Below are 16,662 nucleotides of genomic sequence, written 5' to 3'. Positions count from 1 at the left end.
AAATAAACCGATTTGAGGATAGCAAATAAATATATTTTTAGGTGAGAAAATGATTTTTATAGTTTTATCCCTTGACGTGAGGACAGAGAATTTCAAGAAACCAAATGATGTAGTTTTTCGAGGAAATAGTAATACTTGATACAAAAAACACGCCCTACCTGCCAGGATCTTCGAAAATTGTGAGATGCACAATAGCGCGTCGCGTTTTCGCAATGTATGAGTAACACCGGTAGGCGGTGTACAAAGCGTACGCCTTCAGAAGTGTGTAGACGCACGTGAATATCATTTTTATGATCAGGAAGCGGTGGAAAAATTGATCCGAGTTTTCTTCGTCGTTGTCATCTGGAATTTTTGATTTTTTTTTTGCCTTATTTGTTGATTCTAATGTAAAATCTTACCTGCTATGATAAAAAAGAATAACAGCGTCAAGAAAAACGACAGGAACATGAACATTCTACAACAAACACCTATCATGTAGACTTCCATGTATGCTAATCCGAACGTCCGGACTCCTTGGATCAGGAAAAACACCAAAACTGGAAGAACCAAGAATTTAATTATACCTATCCATCATTTCTCGTACCTAATTGAATGCAAGTAAACGTGAATCCGGCAATTATAACATATGGAGGAAAGGCCTGACGAACTATACTTTCTGCTGTCCAAAACGAACATTGAGATACTATCCACATAATTTCCCAGTACGCAATCCACAGGGTTCCGGTCTGAAAAATAAGTTTTTCAATTTCTAGTCACTTGCGAATTGTCAAAAGTGAGAAATCTAAGAATCTGACTATTTGAAAAACTTATACTTCANGATTTTCAGAAGCAAAAAGCTCACAATCAGCTTACCCTGATGTGCATGACTTTAAAGCAGCATAACGGGGAGGGGAGTTTTTTGACAACTGGATAGACACCATTTTCATTGATGTGGAGTTCTTTTTCGTGGGCGATGCTCATCTGGAATTGCGGATTTGGGAAAAAAGACGATAAATAAAGCATTTGACTGAGAAAGTATCAAGGTTTTGTAATCTTCCTAGTAAAACGATAAATGCAATAGAATACCATACTATACTTCCACTAAAAGCTTGATTATCTCGATTTCTGTAAGAGATACAAACAATGTGTCAACTGATAAAATGTTGGTGATATCACGACACACATTTCATTGGTAGTCATATTTTTGATATGTCTTACAGAAATTGAGATAACTAAGCTCGAAGTGCAAATATGGGGTCGATTAGAGTGTTTACGATATACTAGGCTCCAATTATTTCTGTTCGGAATTTAGTATGTCGGGACTCTCAAAATATCATAATCCCATTTTTTCAATATTTTGAAGTAGCAAAACATCGAAACCAAAAAATCTGAGAATCTGAAAAATTGAAAATTTCAGAATCTCAGAATCTCAGAACCTCAGAATCTCAGAATCTCAGAACCTCAAAATCTCAGATTCCCAATTTTTCAGAAGCTGAGAATTTCAAAAATGTAAATACGAAAATTCTGAAAATCTCAGAATTTCCAATTTCTAGGACTTTTGAGTTGCAAAATCTTTAAAAGAAAAAACATCATAAAACCGGAACAATTGAAAAGGTCAGACTCTGAAAAACTTCCAAAGCGAATTAGCTTAAAATCTCAAAATCTAAAAATTCCAAATGAATCTCAGTCCAATCTTGAAGACATTCAAAAAATATTTAGCAAAACATTATTGTTATTATCTCACTTTCAAACTCAAAAGCCTTTCTCTAGCCAACCCGTTTTTCCTATCCTCGCGGCATGTTGTGTGTACTCGGCGCCAAACACTATGCAACATGTTTATTCTCCCTCCTTCTCTCCCTCCACTACTAGCGCCAGTCGGCAACATGTGTACATGCTTCGCTTCTCTCTAGTCGTGCGGGGGTATAGCTCAGTGGTAGAGCGCTCCCTTAGCATGGGAGAGGGCTGGGGTTCAATTCCCCATACCTCCAGAAATTTTTTAAATTTTTTTCTAGAGTAATTTTAAGCTAGATTTGTTTTTAGAGAATGAGGCAATTGAGTTTTCAAGGAAATTTTGGGTTTAAAAAATTATATTCAAAAATGTTCAAATCTGATAAGCTAAGTTTGAAAAAATGCGTTCCTGTTTTAGAGCACCAGAGACCCTTCCAAAAAAGAAGTCCTAGAAAAATTGAAAAAAAAAACTAGCCGATCGACCAAATTAGAAAATAAGCACACGTCATATCTGTCTAATCCAATTTGATTTTCTTTCATTCAAAATTTCTGAATTTGTTACCTTATTTGGATTTGTATAGACTAGTGAAATAGATAGAGACATTTAATTTCTCACAAGACGAAAGGGAAAAAAAAAGAAATTGGAATGAAAACACAGAATATAGACTTCCTGGATGTGACAATGACATTTTATTGAAAACGCCTACATTTTTATTCTTATGAATACGTGCCACCCCAGTAATTCGGTTTGCATTAATATGATTAGTTTTTGTGCTAAACTCCGCACTTTTTTAAGATCTGACTAATGCTAAAGAACAGAAAAAAAATAGAAATAGGAGAAAAAATTTGAACGGGTAGCAGGAAAAAAGTGGCTAGCCGCAAAGTAAGTAATCGGGATGGATTCTAAAAGAAAAAGAGGAAAAAGGACCTAAACTGAGAAACTGAGAAAAGTGAGAATGAGAAGTTCAGGAATGGAGAATTCCCAAAAATTTGGAATTTTGTTAACCGTCTGGAATAGACAGACAAATAAAAATATAATTCAAGAGATCTAGACCTTATTTCATATTTTCGCCATAAAACATCAATTTCAGGCTTAGGATCATTTCAAGCTCCCAGAAAATTCCTGGAAAATTGAGAAAGTTTTCTCAAAAACTGTCTAGGCAACTGAAAACAAAGAAAAGTACACAAGCAGAAAAATGAAGTGAATTTGGCAGAAAAACATGGGAATTGGACCCATCAATCTGAGTCATCAGAAGAACGCGGAGGAGCACAAAGTTGTCTCTCCCAGCTGAGGTCTCCCCAACTCCACAAAATGAGTTGTCCCAATTGAAATTTGAGGGATGAGCAATGTGGGGGGGGGGGACATAAAATCATGGGTACGTATATACGTATATAGGGTTCGTGTGACGGACAGTCGAACTAATTTGGGAGGACTACGAAACGTCGTAAAAAAGTGTTTTATCTGTTCCTTCTTTTTTCTTCTTCTCTCATTTTCCAGCGAAAAAAATAGCAAAAAAAAAAGAAGTAAGAAAATAGAACGTTGGGGGATAGAAAGTCGGAAGAAAATAGCCAAAATTGACATGACAGCCAGATGTCGTTTGTGTTTTAATGTGATTTGAGATTCGACGTTTAACTTTGAATTTGGAATTGATTTCAACATTTTTTGCAGAGCTCTGAAAACATAAGGATTATTTGAAAAATGCTCACCTTTGCACGGAGGACTCGGAGAAGATGTAAACAGAATATAGTGGTTTGACTGAAAAAGTTGGTAATCGAGGCAAAGGTTTTGGTAAGCATCTCGAATAGAATAATCATTAGATGATTTTTGGCAACGAACACCATTTCCTCAGCTTCTTCACCAAAGATTATAGAAGACAATTGCACTTGTTATTCCTTCAAAAACCACTTTCAGACACTTTCATAGCGAGTCTTGAAAAGTAGGGGGTGGTCCAGAGTTGTTGATCGAAAACTTGAAGCAGACGACTTGTGCTTTTAGTAGTTAAGTAATTGAAATATTTTGATGATGTTGATGATGAAGTCTCCGTCGGTATCTCTCTAATGTTCATCTCTGAATTTTGGGTTTTCAGTCATAAATTATTAGCCGTGGTCGGATTTGGAAGAGAAGATAGACACGATGAATATGTAAATGCTACACCAGCTGACGATGGGTTCTTGAACAATAATAATTATTATTTTCAGAAAATTTATGAATTCGTGTTTTCTTGTCTAGAGGAAGATTCTCTTTGTTCGGGTGAATGAATCATATAGGGTATCTTGCAAGCAGAACAATGTAATCTGCAAAACTTCCGGTTTTTTTTTCGCAAATTTCCGAAGACAGTTAATTTTCATTATTGGTTGAATCACAAATTCAAAATACTGGAAACTTTCCATATTTTGATATCACAGTATTCTGAAAATGATAACTACCATAAACAATCTAATATGATGACCTTTCAACTTTAAGCCATTCTATCTCGGTTCCTATAAAAGAAGACGGAAGTATGACAATTGATAAAGTTATTGTCATAATATCCCCAACATTTTATTGGTTGATTATTGATTTTTCTTCTTAGAAGAGTTTGGTGGAATAAATGGTTCCAATAAAATTTGTGGCAGTACGATTCAGTACGATTCTAAAAAAGTATAAATACAAAATTCAGAAATTTTCACGAAGAGTTGTTCAATACGAAACTTACTGAGATTGGCAGATTTTCAACTTTGATTCGAAATCTTCCTTATATATAAAACGCTAGGCGCGTCTGTCCTTCCTGAAGTCACGCTGTCATCTTTTGAGGCCGCCACCAAAACCGAACCCGCGGCCTTCAGCACAATAGCCGCGCACGCACACAGCTGCGCCATTAGTTCCACACCAGGAGAGGAGAGGGAGGGCGTAGATGATCTACAGTGTGAGAAAGAAAAATCGAAAAGTGTGGAGTGGAGACGAACAATTGAAAATGCTGAAAAGCGCCAAAGGAGGGGCAAATAGAAGGCTGGTTTTCAACAAAATTTCCGGGAAAAAGTGTCCGAAAAACAAGAGCATCGAAATCAAAATGAAGAACTTTTTTAAAAGTACAGGGGAGAGCATTCTTCTGAATTTGAATAACCCATTCAAAAAATATCAACTGATCTATAAAAAGTGATTATTCCTGCTGAACCGCTACCCTTTGTGACGAACACGTGAATTACTTTTTTTTCCAATTGATGATAGACTATGGGTACATGTATTACACAGTGTACGCAACTTTTTTGTTTTTTTTTGTGCGTTTTCTCTTCTTCTTATCTTTTAGATAGGAAGAAATTCGCCGAAACAAGTTCCAAAAGATAGAAACTGTTCATTATAGTGTCTTTGAACTTGTGTATTCGTACAAAAATGACGGTTCGATGACCTTGGTCAACTTAGAAAGTTTCGGTTTTATTTCTGAAATTCAATAAATCTAGAAATTGAAAGCTGCACTTTTGCTGAAACGGTTTCTGTGTAACGCAGCGAAAAAAAGTTTTTGAAAAAAAAATTTATTGTTTGAGATCGAAATTGAAATTAGAGATCGCGATTACAATTAGAGACCGAAATAGTTTTCCAAATATAAGAATGAAATTTAAAAAAAGAATGTTTCAAAATCCGTTGGGTTTCCTACATATTTACGAGCGCAGCACCTCAGTAGAGCTACAGCGATTCCTTTCTTTTCCTCTGTGCTGTTCTGAAAAAAAAACAATATTATTAGGAACTGATAAACAGCAATGAAACACACCATTTTCAATATTGTGAACTTCATTCTCTCTTTGCTGTTGTTATGGTAAAAGCCTATTCCAAGCACATCGGCTGCACCATGCAAGTAAACTACGACAAGTTTTCCGAATTCCACTTTTGTTGTCTAAAACACAATATAAAGAAATTCAGGTGTATTTCAAATGAATAAACTCACAGTTCTTCGAATTTTAATTTCAAAACCAGTTGACATAATGGTCATGTAGACTTTCTGATGGCTCCCAAATATTCCGGGAGTCGCAAGTGTTTCGTTCATTACGGTATGAAGTTTTTGGGCTATATTCTGAGGAATATGGTCTTCCGTGACAATCTCGGCCTCATTCATGTATCCGCAGTCAAACATTTCGGCAGAGAAACATCTAATACAATAGGTTTAAATTTTGAAAATTGATCACCAACTTACTGCTGATACGAAGATTCGGTTTGGGCACCGGTCATGACGAATACCTGAGACTGTGGAGCTCTAGATTGTGGAGCCTGAAATTAATGTTGTCAGGAAAAACCGCTGGAAAATTTGGAGTTACCTGAGGCTTAGGTTGAGCAGCGGCAGCAATGATTATTGCTTTTTGCTCCAGAAGACCAAGCTGTTGCATGCTCTGGCTAACTTTCTGTTGCCAACTAGTGCCTTGAGCATTTGTTGAAACTGCGATTCTCGAAGAAGCTTGTAGATTCAAAGAAGTTGGAATTGCCGAAGAAGTTGGAAGCACCGTAGAAGCTGGGGGTGCCGTTGAAGTTGGAATCGCCAGAACTGGATTTGGTGGAGGTCGATGGTGAGCAATGACTTGAATTTCATTGTCAGTGTCGCCTTGATTCTGAAGTTTTGGAGATGGAACATCTGATGAAGCTAGTTCAGTTCTGGATCCAACATCCTGGCATTTGGCATTCACCACTACCGAAACACTGTTCTCTCTGGCACGTTTTCTGCTTTGTTCTGATTTTTGCTCTTCTTCCATCCGTTTTTTGTACTGCTCTTCAATTTGTTGAGCAAGAGTTTTCGACGTGCAGTCTGACATGGCCACGTGGCTAGTTATCCCTGTAGAGCTACACAGCGTAGTAGAAGCCAACAAAGCCTTAAGAAAATTTTGATCCAGATTTGAAGATTCGTTCCATGGGGCAGATCCTAGCGTTAATAATCCAGCAGAATCTGCAAATTCGAAAACCAAGATATTGTAATAAAAATTTCACTAACCATTATTCGAGGATGATGATTCAGCACTTGACGAATGAGAAACAGGTGCGGGAACTGTCCCAGACGCTTTCATATTAGAGAGAACCTGCTCTTGCATTCGACTTAGTTCCAGGTTAATCATCAATTGGGATGTTCCCAAAGTTAGAGAACCACGTGGTCCTGAAAAATATATATTCAAAAATGCCAATTTTATTATGATTACCTGGAAGTGCAGTTGGGATAGAGAAGAGACCATGTTCCAACGGGTTGATTCCACGGAACATTTCCAAGATTGGTGTGGCTTTTGGTACCAAAGTCGAGGGTGCAGCTGGAGTTAGTTGATTTTGAAGGAGCTGCTCATTGATAACTCCGAGAGCATTGGGAAGTGAGTGCATTTGTTGCGGAGCATCCAGAACTTGGTTGACGTCCATTGCTTGTTGGGAACGTCCTCTACAACGGTCCTCACTTTTATAGCAACCTTAGAAGGCGGAGTACATCCTCGAATTGTTTCACTAGTTGCACCTATTGTATCCTTATCTCTTGTAATCATTGGGTAAAAAACAACACTCTCGCTGCCATCCACATGACTCCGCCTCCTGAAAAAAACGACGAAAAGTCGTTGGAAAGGGAAAAGAAACCATTTTCCTCTAGAAAAAAAACCAAAAAAAGGCGAGCGATAAGAGAAAGAGGTAGGAAAAAAAGTTGATGAGAGAAGATAGTTGATGGATGGCAACGAGACAGTTTACAGGAATCGCATGTTTTCTGATCATCCATTGTGTTTCCATTGACAGCAGCAGACGATGAAAAAGGGAGTGAGACACACAAAATAATGGGATGATTTTGTACGTTGACCCTTGGTTTGAAAGATCACGAAGAGTTTTTTGGGCTTATCAGAAATGGAAACTGGGTTTTTGTGGAGTGACGTCAGGAGTAATATCACAAATTCTACTGGGAATGAAAGTTCGGAGCTGTGCGAAAAAACTCCAGTGGCCGTGGCAGAAGGTTCTCAAACGCAATCTCTTGATTTTATATTCCTAATCTTTTTATTTTCTTTTTTTTCCAAAAATTTGAAATTATCTGAAAAACTTGAAAAAATATGTAAAAGAACTTCAAGGTTACTGTAACCTCAGATTTGTGATTTTTTGTACCAAAAATGAGAATTGTGCGTGAGAAACCCAGGTAGCCGTGGCTGAACAAAACTACCGTAACCTTAAATGTTCTCAATGGCAGATTTTTTTGTTAGATTTTTGTGAGTTATTAGGTGTTTTTTTTCCAAAAAGTGTTATGACTTGTTTTGATGGATATTACAGAAAAATACAGTAGCTTTAGTTCAGGAATTTTAAGCATGTCTATCCGAGTTTCTATTCCACAGCTCCGAATTTCCGATGAAGATGATTACATGATTGGGAGCCACCAAATAACCAATGCAGTTTTTTTTAAACCCCTAATTATCAACTTGCCCGATCAATCCAATTATCTCTTAAATTCCACCTGTATCACCAACAACAAAAAAAAACGAACACATGTTTGTTCCCAAAACTGGATCAACAATAAAATCCTATCTTATCTTATCGAATTTCGTTTTTTTTCAACTTGAAAAAAATTTAATTGAAATTGAAATTCTTATCAAGTTCGTTTTTCCGTTAGTTATTGTCAAACTTCAAAATTTTGAACTTCTTTTCTCATCATAACTTTTTTCCATGCTGACCAAAACCGTCTGAAAGTTTAGTTGATCAGAGTTCGTAGTGTCGGTTAATCTTCCCTACCATCCCTTTCCTTCCTTCGTTTTCTAGGTTTACATCAGGCCAATTTTCGAAACGTGTTCTCTGACGAATTCCAACCCCCGGTATCATGACTTCGCAACCCTTTTGACAATGGAATTTTTTTCGGAACCGTTCTGACTTTTCATCTCAAGAAATTGTAGATGGTTGAAGATGGTGATGACCTCATGACAAGGCAGAAGAGGAAGAAAAATAAGAAGATGCAAGAATTGTTGCCCAGTCGACTGTTGCTTGCCAAGATAGTCTGCGTAGCAACGACGCTGGTACTTTGACCTTTTTAGAAGTGGATGTTTGATAATGTAGAAGTTCGAAGAATGTAGTTGAACTTTTCGAGGCTCCAGTTGCAGCTATCTGGTGTGGAGAATTTCCTTCATTTCAGTCGGCCTTTCCGTTTTACGCAAATAAGGAGAGTAGTCAATCTAAAACTTACATACAAATCATCAGAAGACGTTCTTTTATCAATAACTTCTGAAAACCTTCTTCTCTGCACCAATTACTGGGCCGATTGTGTGGATTATAGACTTATTGGTGGCTGTTGGGCAAAAAGCACTTGTCCCATCACGAAGAGAAGCTTGACCCATAATTCGGACGGTACAACGATTTGGTGGTACAACGATGTACAAAACCCACGATTCGGAGAACGTTTTCCAGATGCTTTGTACCCTAATGACACCGAATTTATTCTACCCTCCGAATTATCTGCCGAGAACTTTTGCTGAATACGCCGCCTCTTAATACAATCATCAGCGAGCTCGGTAGTGCCTTCTCGGATCTTTGTAAGCGGCAGTGCTGCCGTTTGCTTTTTTGATCAGGGCGTTGTGAGGGCGTCGTGACAGAGCAAAAGGTTCAATAAAGTAGAGGATTGAAGAATGTACTCAAACTCTTCGAAGTTATGCCCCGCAGATTATTTTCGTGACATCGAGCTGATATTTCCCTTTCATTATATAGAGCAATCTACCACGTCGAAATCCATTATGATGAAATCCCACTTGTCTTGTCTTAATTCGGTCTGAAGTTTAAAGCAATTTCATTTTAGTTTAAAAGAAAATTGTTTACCTTGATTTGCATTCGATTACAAGCCTGTCGCGAACTTCTTGTGACCTCTGGATGATTTTGTCAAATTTATCACAATTCAGACATGCCCAATAGTAGAATACGGTCTAGCCGCTCATTTTCTCATGCGAATTTGTCGACAAGCAATCCTTTCTTGTCAGTTTCCTACAATATTTGCATCAAAATCACAAGCACAAAATCCCCCAGTTTCAATCAATTGTGGGTTTGACGAATTTCAAAACGAACAATTTTATAAAACTTACTGGTAGGTTTATCACGAGGTGTGCATTCGACTCATCAGTCGAATGATACGTCTTGATCTGATGAATTGTTGAAGGTCCCAGCTGGAGCAACAGTGTTACATTGACACGCCTGTATTATATCAGGATACTCATCAATTTTAGTGATTATGGCAAAAGTCTCGGCGAAAAGTATCTCTTGACTCCGATTGAACAATTATTCCTTGCTGTCGGCAACTGCAATTCTTCAATTTACTGCGATTACATCGAAATTCTCGAGAGGTATTGAGAAATTAGAAAACTCACATAGATTTCAGAAATAATTTGAAAATTCTCCGAACACAGTTACCACTCTCCCGATTGTCCAGAATTTTCTACAAGTACAATTAATAATTGTTCAAAACTCCATGAAGTGAATGTGATTGGCACATTTGCTTGGTCCAGAGTCCAGCTCCGTGGAGTATTAGTTTGATGGACATCTAGCCTTTCAAAGACAGAAATGATATCACGTTATCAACATTTAAACATGAACTTCAAAAAAGCAGATTTCAAAGTTTTCAAGAATTTTTTAGACTCCATTCCGATTACAGTAGGTGTGCTCAGTTGTCACCTAAAAATCCAGTTTTTTGTAAGCAGATAAGGCTATTCGAGTCAACATCTTATCCATTGCGCAGATCCTGAAAAAAAATATGAGTTTGGTTTTTTGACTCCTTCTCCCCTTTTGAATTCAGAATTTGAACTATACAGTATCTCCATTACACAAGAAAATTGTCACTGATTTTTGAATTCTCGTTCTATCTTCTTCTTTTCACTCTCATTTTCATTTTTTTTTCCGTTTTCGTTGGCTATCGTTCCATCGTTTTCAACTCGATTTTCTTTTTCATCAAAACCGAAAAAAACCAGTTTTGTAATTTTCCGCCCAAACCAATGAGAGAAAAGAGAAAAGGAATTTTTCAGTTTCTTTATCTCAAAACTTACTGTAAAGGGATGGTCAACGGTGATGAGACTGTTAGATCTAAATCACTTCAATATTGGGAACATGCGTGGCGGCGAAGGGGATGAGAGACGGAATTTGTTCGGAGTGGCGAGCTTCTGAAAAAAAAACAACAATTCGTGCACATTCAAGATGGGTTGTTTGAACGGGTTACTTTAAAGCGTTGAAAGAATCTCACCCTGTAGTACTAATGATAACTTGAGGAGAACTGTTTAATTCCAGAAGGTTGCAGCGTGCTCGAATCGGTGAAAAATTTGATCAATGTGATCCGGAAGCATCATTCTGTTTAAAGTTTTCTTCTGGAAGTGCACCGACTGAGCAAAAATCGTTTTTCAGTTTATTATTTCCAACGATTTTCTTCTTTGCAAGCCATTCTTGACTTCAAGTTTTCTACTCCTCTGCTGTCAGATGATTGCTGAAAAGTTAATTTTAATTTAAATAAGTTATCTCTTCTTTTTTGGAAATTCTGTCAATTTTATATCTAACAGCTCAACACGTGCTTAATACATTTACGCATCATCAGTCAAAAACAACGGGTAACATAAAGACTTTTAATGTTACCACGACATCGACAACAGATGAGGCGTCAATATTTTTAAGTTTCTGGAATACCGATTTCAGTTGATACAGGTGAAATTGGGCATGATGAAGTTAAAAAAAATAGAGAAGCATCAAGAACGTCCAATGCAGCAAAGGTACCAATGGTTGATGCTGATTCACGATAGTTAGGTCCATTTATCATTCTATTTGACTTTTTTTGAACAGATTAGGTAGCGGAGGAACGGAAGTGCTGCAAAAATGGCAACAATAGAAGCCCGAAATACAGATAACTTACCAACCGACATTCTCCATCAAACTTATAACGTCTGAGTAGATTTTGATAAATCCTGGCTGTTGGTAGTAGGATGTTCAGTGAAGTATCAGAAGTTGAAATTCGATGTGCAGTTGTCCATCGGAGGGTACCCTCAAGTTTCTCCGGACATCCATTCAATTTTCCTCTGTTTTCCTTGGCTTCAGTATTATTCAGATTTGGAATCATTCAGGTTATCATGATCGATCCAGCGAAACATGTTTCCTTTTTTTCTTTTTTTTCTTTTCGAGCAAGTTGCAGATGTCGAGACAATTGCTCCGTCTTTCCGTAGTCAGCCAGTACCGATAACTTTGGAGTTTTGGAGGATGATACCGGTAAACAATGATTCTGAAAAAATGGATTTTTTCAGAGAATATCTGGGATTCGCTTTAAGGCTTGTTGGATGTTAGAAAATCGCCATCATCGATGATATTGCGAGCAGATAATGTGTATTTCTTGTGGTGGCAGTATGCGGTCCAGTTGGAAATGAATTATCGAACGTCTCATAGACTTGGACGGATTCGACACAGGTAAAAATGCGAACGGATCCGTTTCGGTGTCCACTAGGTTTTCTATCCGTAACGGGTCCGTTACGGGCAGTTTCGCGAATCTGAGTTCGCGAACGGATCCGTTTTTTCAACATTCGCAATCGGACAGGATACGGAGTTCGCGAACGGACCGGATACGGATGCAGCTGGAGGTCGAGAAACAGCTCCCATGCCCATTCACGAACGGATCCGTTCCGGATGGCCGAGTTGTGAGGGACTAGCTTTCTCTTAACTCTTCCATCATATTTTTGCATCTTTTTTTTTGTATTTTTAATCTATTTTTGCCGTTTTTTCCAACTTTTCTCGGCAATTGTGCCGATTTCTGTCTATCAAAATTTTCGAAAGGCGATTCTACGATGAAAAAAGGTTTGTAACACAAAGGTAATTCTTCGAAATTAAATTAAATTAATTCGGAACAGCGATGATTTGGTTCGATACCATATCCAATAGAATATTGCATGTAGGTGCAGCTAACGATTGTGGACGTATCTAAAATCCGCTGGTGACCACAGTAAGCTTTTATACTGAAAAAAAGACCAAGTTAGACAGAGAAATGAGTAAAATCTTCAAAAAGGACTCACCAATTTAATATATTCTTCTCGATATGTGAAGAAACTAGTTGGTGTCGAAAAAATCCTCACTCACTTCAAGACGCTCTTTTATATATTAAAGCCATTCTTGCTTGTGTCGTGTGGAACGAATGACCGAGCGACCGAATGGGAACAATTGTGCGAAATATGACATACATAGAAGAGACAACAGACAACGGAGAGAGTGGTCCGTGCGCAAACGGCCGTCGAGGGACCTTCGAGTACTCGGCATGTAAAGGTCGGTGAATGCGCGCACAATATTATTGATCGACGTTTCTTTCTCTGTCAGACAAAGGCCATCTAGTCTCTCTTCCTTCTTATTGTTATCGTCTTTCTCAGTGGTTCGAATTCCCTTATTTTCTTTTCTTCGTAAAGCGTTGGCTCAGCAAATGCGCTCCACTGAGAGCCTGTGAAATGCAAACAACAAAAATATAAAAACAACGCGGAAAAACAATTGTAATATCGTTTTTTTTATTTAAAAAAACAATTTGAATTTTTCGATTTTTATCACATTTTTTTGAGCGAAACATCCTTGTTGGACAACTTCAATTATTCCCGCAATATTTAATTCGCCGATTTTTCAGATGGCTTCAACATCAGCTCCAATTCCTTGGTGCGGATTCGATGAGTTCCACGTCAAGCTTATCGAGTTTTTCCGTCAGCGTGCTATGCAAACTCTAGTTCCGTTGAAACTCCGCAAATTGTGTACAGATTTCCAGAAAGAGAACCAGATAAATTTGGGAATTGCTCAGCTTCTCCATCGGTGAGTTTTTTGATTTTCTTCGATTTTTTAATTGAGAAAAATGACTTTTTTTCAGTGCTAGACTAGTCAAAGATCGGATCCATGAATTGAAGGAGCTCGATATGGAGACTAGGATCAGAATGATGTTCGCATTGAGCGTTCCTGTCGACCTATACTTTGCAGCTGAGTATGTACGACAAGAGATTATTTGCATTTACATATATAATATTTTTTTAGGATTCGTGAACAAAAAAATGTGACTCTCGAATTTGATAACCGCAATCGGATTGCTAAATATACGAACGGAGGAGGAATCAACTTGACCGGCGTACATGTGAGTTTCTCTTTCAAATATAATACACAATTTTGAACATTTGCGTTCACCTGACCCAGTTTGATCCACAGTTTCAAAAATCGAAATTTCATTCGAATCATCGTATTTCCTCCAACAGAAGTTCAATCACATTGTCAATTTTGAGCCCAAATACCTCGATATTTGTTGAAGCTATCAAAAATCTGTCTACAGATAAGTTATTCATCACAGTATCACTAATGTTTTATCTGTTGACAATTTTTCGAAATTTTTCACAGGAGTCGAGATAATAAAGCTCAAAGTTGACAGTGAACGTCTATTGAAAGAAATGCCTCAATTTGAAACAAAACGCGACGTATGCCTCTTTTCCACACACGAATTCAAAGGGCCCGCCATCTACCTACTCTCTATAGTACCAGTGTTTTTCAGACCGGAGTTGGCTTCCGAGCAGTTTCGGACAAAGATCACACGATCCAAAACCAAATGATGGAGTATTTAGCAGAAAGATCAATGAAAGTCAACGTTCCTCTTCCAACTAAGACCTTCCTCGATGACTTCAAAAAGCACTTTTTCGAAAAGGACTCACTGGCCCGTCTGTGGAGGAGGTGATATAAAGTCGAGTAACATGTGACGATATTCTTAGTTTTTTTAGATACGATGCTGTCAAGTCGAGCATTTCTACCACGACTAAATACGACTTGAATATGCGGATAAAAATGATGTTCGTCTCTGGAGCCAAACTCCCGGAGCGTCTTCTTAGAGAGTAAGTGAATGTTTGGAAATCTGAGTAGGCAAGATTAAAAAAAAAAACTCTAATCGTGCTGGATCGTCCGTCTGCCGGGATTTGGATGTATTCAATATCTTATTTCAGGCTCCAAAACCATGCAACTATCCGTGTGGATGGAAAGAACCGGATCATTGAATACACACCTCATGGCGGAACATTTTCACTGAAAGGCGATCATATGAATTATGGAAGAAGAAAGTCAGTGCAGGAGGAAGTGGACAATACAGAAGTTGAGGATGATGCGCCGGAAGAAGAAGAGTTTCAGGAATTTGAGAACAGCAACATGGTTGTTCCAAAAAGAGAAGAAAGTGAGGAGAGGTGAACATTTTCATTTTCTGAACATAAATTTGTGTATAAATTTTTAGAAAATGCCGGAAGAGAAATGCCGTCGAAGAGGTTCCAGGTGTCAGCTCAATTAAAAGGGAGTGCAATGAAGAACAGAACTCGGCGAAGCATCTGGACCAGACACTCCCACAGACTTCATCCGCAGCTGGAATTGAATCAAGATCGTGAGTTTTCTTTACTTGTCGACGGGCCGATTCATGGCCGGTCGGCTGATAACTCGTTTTAAAAATGAAATTGTGAAGATAGAGCTAGGCAAGCTCTGCAACAACTTCTGTAAAGAATGAGCCGACTTTGAAAACGGTATCATGGTCTGGGCCAGCATTTTAGACAGACCGACAATTTTATCCGGCCCTGTCGTGAAATACGGGCCCAGACCATGATGCCCTTTTCGAAACCGGCTGATTCTTTTTGTGGGGTTATTCATTTAGCGAAAATATGTACTGAAATGCATTTACAGTTCAGTCGCGAAATGCTTTGAAATACATTTCGCGACGCTCATGCATTGAATTTCGAGGGCGCGGAAATGCATTTCAATACATATTTTCGCTAAATGAATAACCCCATTGGAGATTGTAGAGCTCGCCGAGTGCTAACGTTTAAAATGTGGTTTTTGCTCGGAATTTCAATTTTGAAGCGAGTTATCGGCCAGACTGTGCCGACTCCGGGCCGGCTCGTCCACAAGTATGCTGATAATAATATATTGAACTTTTTTATATTTTTTCAGATCCGAACCACTAGACGTCATCAATTGTAGAAACGTTTTGATAGCAATTCAAAACCTAATATACTCTTTGGATTCTCCTCCATTCCTCGACGAAGTCTTGCTGAAAATTGAGGAAACTCTAATGACCGGAGGTGAAGAGAAGATTCCAACAGAGGCGCTGAAATTGGTTCTAATCTCAAGTCTGGGAATCGGGAGTTGCTTTGCTGTGGATAACAATACGATGGAAGATTCAAAGAACTACCGGGAGTTTCTCCTACTGTACCGTTGCACTGTGTACAATCTCAACAAAATGGAGCAGCTTGAAGAAATTCAGCGCAAAATCAGGGAATGCATGGAGAATGCTGCGAATAAGGTATTGGAAAGACGTTATTCGTTTAACAACTTCACGCTAGTTTGGTTTTCAGAGACTTCCAGCAAAGGGGATTCGCAAGATGATTGAGAACGTTCTGGCTGTGGTTAATTGAGAATGGATTTAGACTTCTGCCTCTACAAGTTCTCCGGCCCCTTTCATTTTTTGTTCTGAATAATGAATCCCTTACGTCCTAATAATCGTACTTCTATTGCTGTTTTCTTCCTTTTAATGTTACTTCCTGATGAAAAATTGAATTTAACTTTTTTTCCTTGATTAAACTGTTAATTAAAATCTTGCTCTAAATATATAAATTCAGAATATCAGCCCCACAAAAAGAATCAGCCGGTTTCGAAAAGGGCATCATGGTCTGGGCCCGTATTTCACGACAGGGCCGGATAAAACTGTCGGTCTGTCTAAAATGCTGGCCCAGACCATGATACCGTTTTCAAAGTCGGCTCATTCTTTACAGAAGTTGTTGCAGAGCTTGCATAGCTCTATCTTCACAATTTCATTTTTAAAACGAGTTATCAGCCGACCGGCCATGAATCGGCCCGTCGACAAGTAAAGAAAACTCACGATCTTGATTCAATTCCAGCTGCGGATGAAGTCTGTGGGAGTGTCTGGTCCAGATGCTTCGCCGAGTTCTGTTATTCATTGCACTCCCTTTTAATTGAGCTGACACCTGGAACCTCTTCGACGGCATTTC

General features: G+C 38.3%; 4 protein-coding genes and 1 non-coding gene across 5 annotated transcripts in view; 2 read left to right on the top strand and 3 right to left on the bottom strand.

Annotated features, from left to right (window-relative positions):
- Positions 1-960, bottom strand: part of CBG16068 — a gene marked incomplete at both ends in the record, with an annotated part of 1,809 nt that extends 849 nt beyond the window's left edge. Inside the window, 4 exons of the mRNA XM_045238889.1 lie at positions 159-342; positions 399-536; positions 584-725; positions 853-960. Coding sequence (XP_045095922.1) covers positions 159-342; positions 399-536; positions 584-725; positions 853-960 — 572 coding nt within the window. The remainder of the gene's footprint in view (positions 1-158; positions 343-398; positions 537-583; positions 726-852) is intronic.
- Positions 961-1,895: 935 nt separating this feature from the next.
- CBG28743 lies at positions 1,896-1,967 on the top strand. Its single transcript has one exon. It is a non-coding gene (tRNA).
- A 3,333-nt stretch (positions 1,968-5,300) lies between these two features.
- CBG16069 lies at positions 5,301-7,069 on the bottom strand (the record flags this gene model as incomplete). The annotated part of the gene is made up of 7 exons (XM_002643392.1): positions 5,301-5,402; positions 5,454-5,576; positions 5,628-5,829; positions 5,874-5,947; positions 5,995-6,614; positions 6,660-6,818; positions 6,862-7,069. The coding sequence occupies 7 exons, from the start codon at positions 7,067-7,069 to the stop codon at positions 5,301-5,303; spliced, it is 1,488 nt and encodes a 495-aa protein (XP_002643438.1).
- A 4,892-nt stretch (positions 7,070-11,961) lies between these two features.
- CBG16071 lies at positions 11,962-12,357 on the bottom strand (the record flags this gene model as incomplete). The annotated part of the gene is made up of 1 exon (XM_002643393.1): positions 11,962-12,357. One exon carries the CDS (start codon positions 12,355-12,357, stop codon positions 11,962-11,964), a length of 396 nt encoding a protein of 131 aa, XP_002643439.1.
- Positions 12,358-13,277: 920 nt separating this feature from the next.
- On the top strand, positions 13,278-16,068 carry CBG16072 (the record flags this gene model as incomplete). Its single annotated transcript, XM_045238888.1, has 9 exons — positions 13,278-13,456; positions 13,512-13,622; positions 13,673-13,769; positions 14,178-14,353; positions 14,401-14,511; positions 14,620-14,853; positions 14,901-15,044; positions 15,605-15,956; positions 16,009-16,068. The coding sequence occupies 9 exons, from the start codon at positions 13,278-13,280 to the stop codon at positions 16,066-16,068; spliced, it is 1,464 nt and encodes a 487-aa protein (XP_045095921.1).
- Positions 16,069-16,662: the final 594 nt, after the last annotated feature.

The sequence above is a fragment of the Caenorhabditis briggsae genome (assembly GCF_000004555.2).
Source record: "Caenorhabditis briggsae complete genome, chrX, whole genome shotgun sequence".
Taxonomy (NCBI): Eukaryota; Metazoa; Nematoda; class Chromadorea; order Rhabditida; family Rhabditidae; genus Caenorhabditis; species Caenorhabditis briggsae.
The sequence above is the reverse complement of the archived record's forward strand: the minus strand, read 5'-3'. Positions and strand labels throughout refer to the sequence as shown.